The 1,474-nt window shown below is 46.2% G+C and overlaps 1 protein-coding gene across 1 annotated transcript; it reads left to right on the top strand.

Annotated features, from left to right (window-relative positions):
- Positions 1-394: 394 nt before the first annotated feature.
- LOC119571920 (collagen alpha-1(XXVII) chain-like) lies at positions 395-1,186 on the top strand. Its single transcript, XM_037919001.1, has 2 exons — positions 395-770; positions 906-1,186. The coding sequence occupies exons 1-2, from the start codon at positions 395-397 to the stop codon at positions 1,184-1,186; spliced, it is 657 nt and encodes a 218-aa protein (XP_037774929.1).
- Positions 1,187-1,474: the final 288 nt, after the last annotated feature.

Below are 1,474 nucleotides of genomic sequence, written 5' to 3'. Positions count from 1 at the left end.
AAATAGCGCTGAACACCATCCTCTGCTTATTGCAACAAAGAGAGGATGGGAAGGATGGTTCTTGTGCGACATTAAAGAAGCTGTTTAGCCCTGAAGAAATTACTCAGGCTCATAACATCATTTTAAACATATCGGAATCTAGAAAACCAAGAAACAGACAGGACACTAAAAGATGACAATGGTCATCGTTCATACAATGATGGACAGTGTTTAAACAATAAACAAATAGTGTTCGCAACGACAACACAAACATTCCAATAAGATTTGGTCACACAAAAAAAGCAAACCTTTGTGGAAATTTTTTCCACAAATACAAGTCACCAAGGCACCAACCACACAAACGAACAAGCTATATACAAATCAAGAAGAGAAAAAGATAGGCTTGCCGATTGGAATGTTCTGTGACAGCAGTCTACCATCACAAATTGCTTGGCCAAGAAGTAATGCCTACTCAGAAGAAGGAATGCGGAGAGGAAGCATCACTCACAGCAGATTCCCCCTCCCTCCAAAACCTCGTACTCCTCCCCTCCCTGCCACGGACCAGTCCTCCTACGAACCCTTCCCTTTCGCATCCCCTACCCCTGTGAGCGGGGATGTGTCTTCTACCGCCACCCCACAGAACCACGAGCACTCACACAACCTCCCCCACCATACACCTTATACGCCTGTAACGGACACCCCTTCCCTCCACTCTCCACCCGCCCAGCCAGCCGAACAACGACTCCGCTGCCGAGCAGCTCCGCCCTCGTCCGCCACCACGCCCGGCACAGGCAAGCAATCCCCACAAATGCTGAGGGCGTCGGTTCTCGGATGAGAGCGAGGCATCGACGAAGTAACACCGAGGAGGAAGTTATATTAAGAATAGCAAGAGGAAAACAAAGAAAAAAACTTCACCCAACCGCCAGTGGATGACGAAACTCATCACCAAGTACCTGGAGTCCCTGCCCCCTCTACTACCCATCACCACCCCAAACGTGCCCACGGCGTTGTCAAACATAGCAGGAACGACCTGAAGCGCAACAACAAACGAAAGGACAAGACGGTTTCATTACCGGTCACCTCCAAAAAGGAAGAAGAGCACGTGAGAACGCCAAAACATCCAATGCCTACAAGGCATAGAACGTACCAGGTGGTGTCATCTCTAACATCAATAGTTGTGACCCTGACACAGAGGAAGAAGACATAGACGACGTCCTACCCAAGAATTTGAAAAAATATCAAATGCAAAGGCATATAAGACGAAACATGGACACTCATTCTATTCTAGTTCTCACGTGAACTATCAGGGGCAAAGCTATACACCAGAAAAACTATTCACAGAGTAGATGTTTCTTTTTTTTTTTTTGTTTTCCCTAAAAATGTGAAAGGATTTTTAACAAACAAGTTACAAGAGCGACAAGTTGTTTGACGCCTCACACAGTCAGCAAGACCGAAGGTTCACATCATGGCTACGCATCAAAAATAGAAACAATAT

This window comes from Penaeus monodon, unplaced genomic scaffold (genome assembly GCF_015228065.2).
Source record: "Penaeus monodon isolate SGIC_2016 unplaced genomic scaffold, NSTDA_Pmon_1 PmonScaffold_8653, whole genome shotgun sequence".
Lineage (NCBI taxonomy): Eukaryota > Metazoa > Arthropoda > Malacostraca > Decapoda > Penaeidae > Penaeus > Penaeus monodon.
Note: the sequence above shows the minus strand (reverse complement) of the source record. Positions and strands in the feature narration are given on the sequence as shown.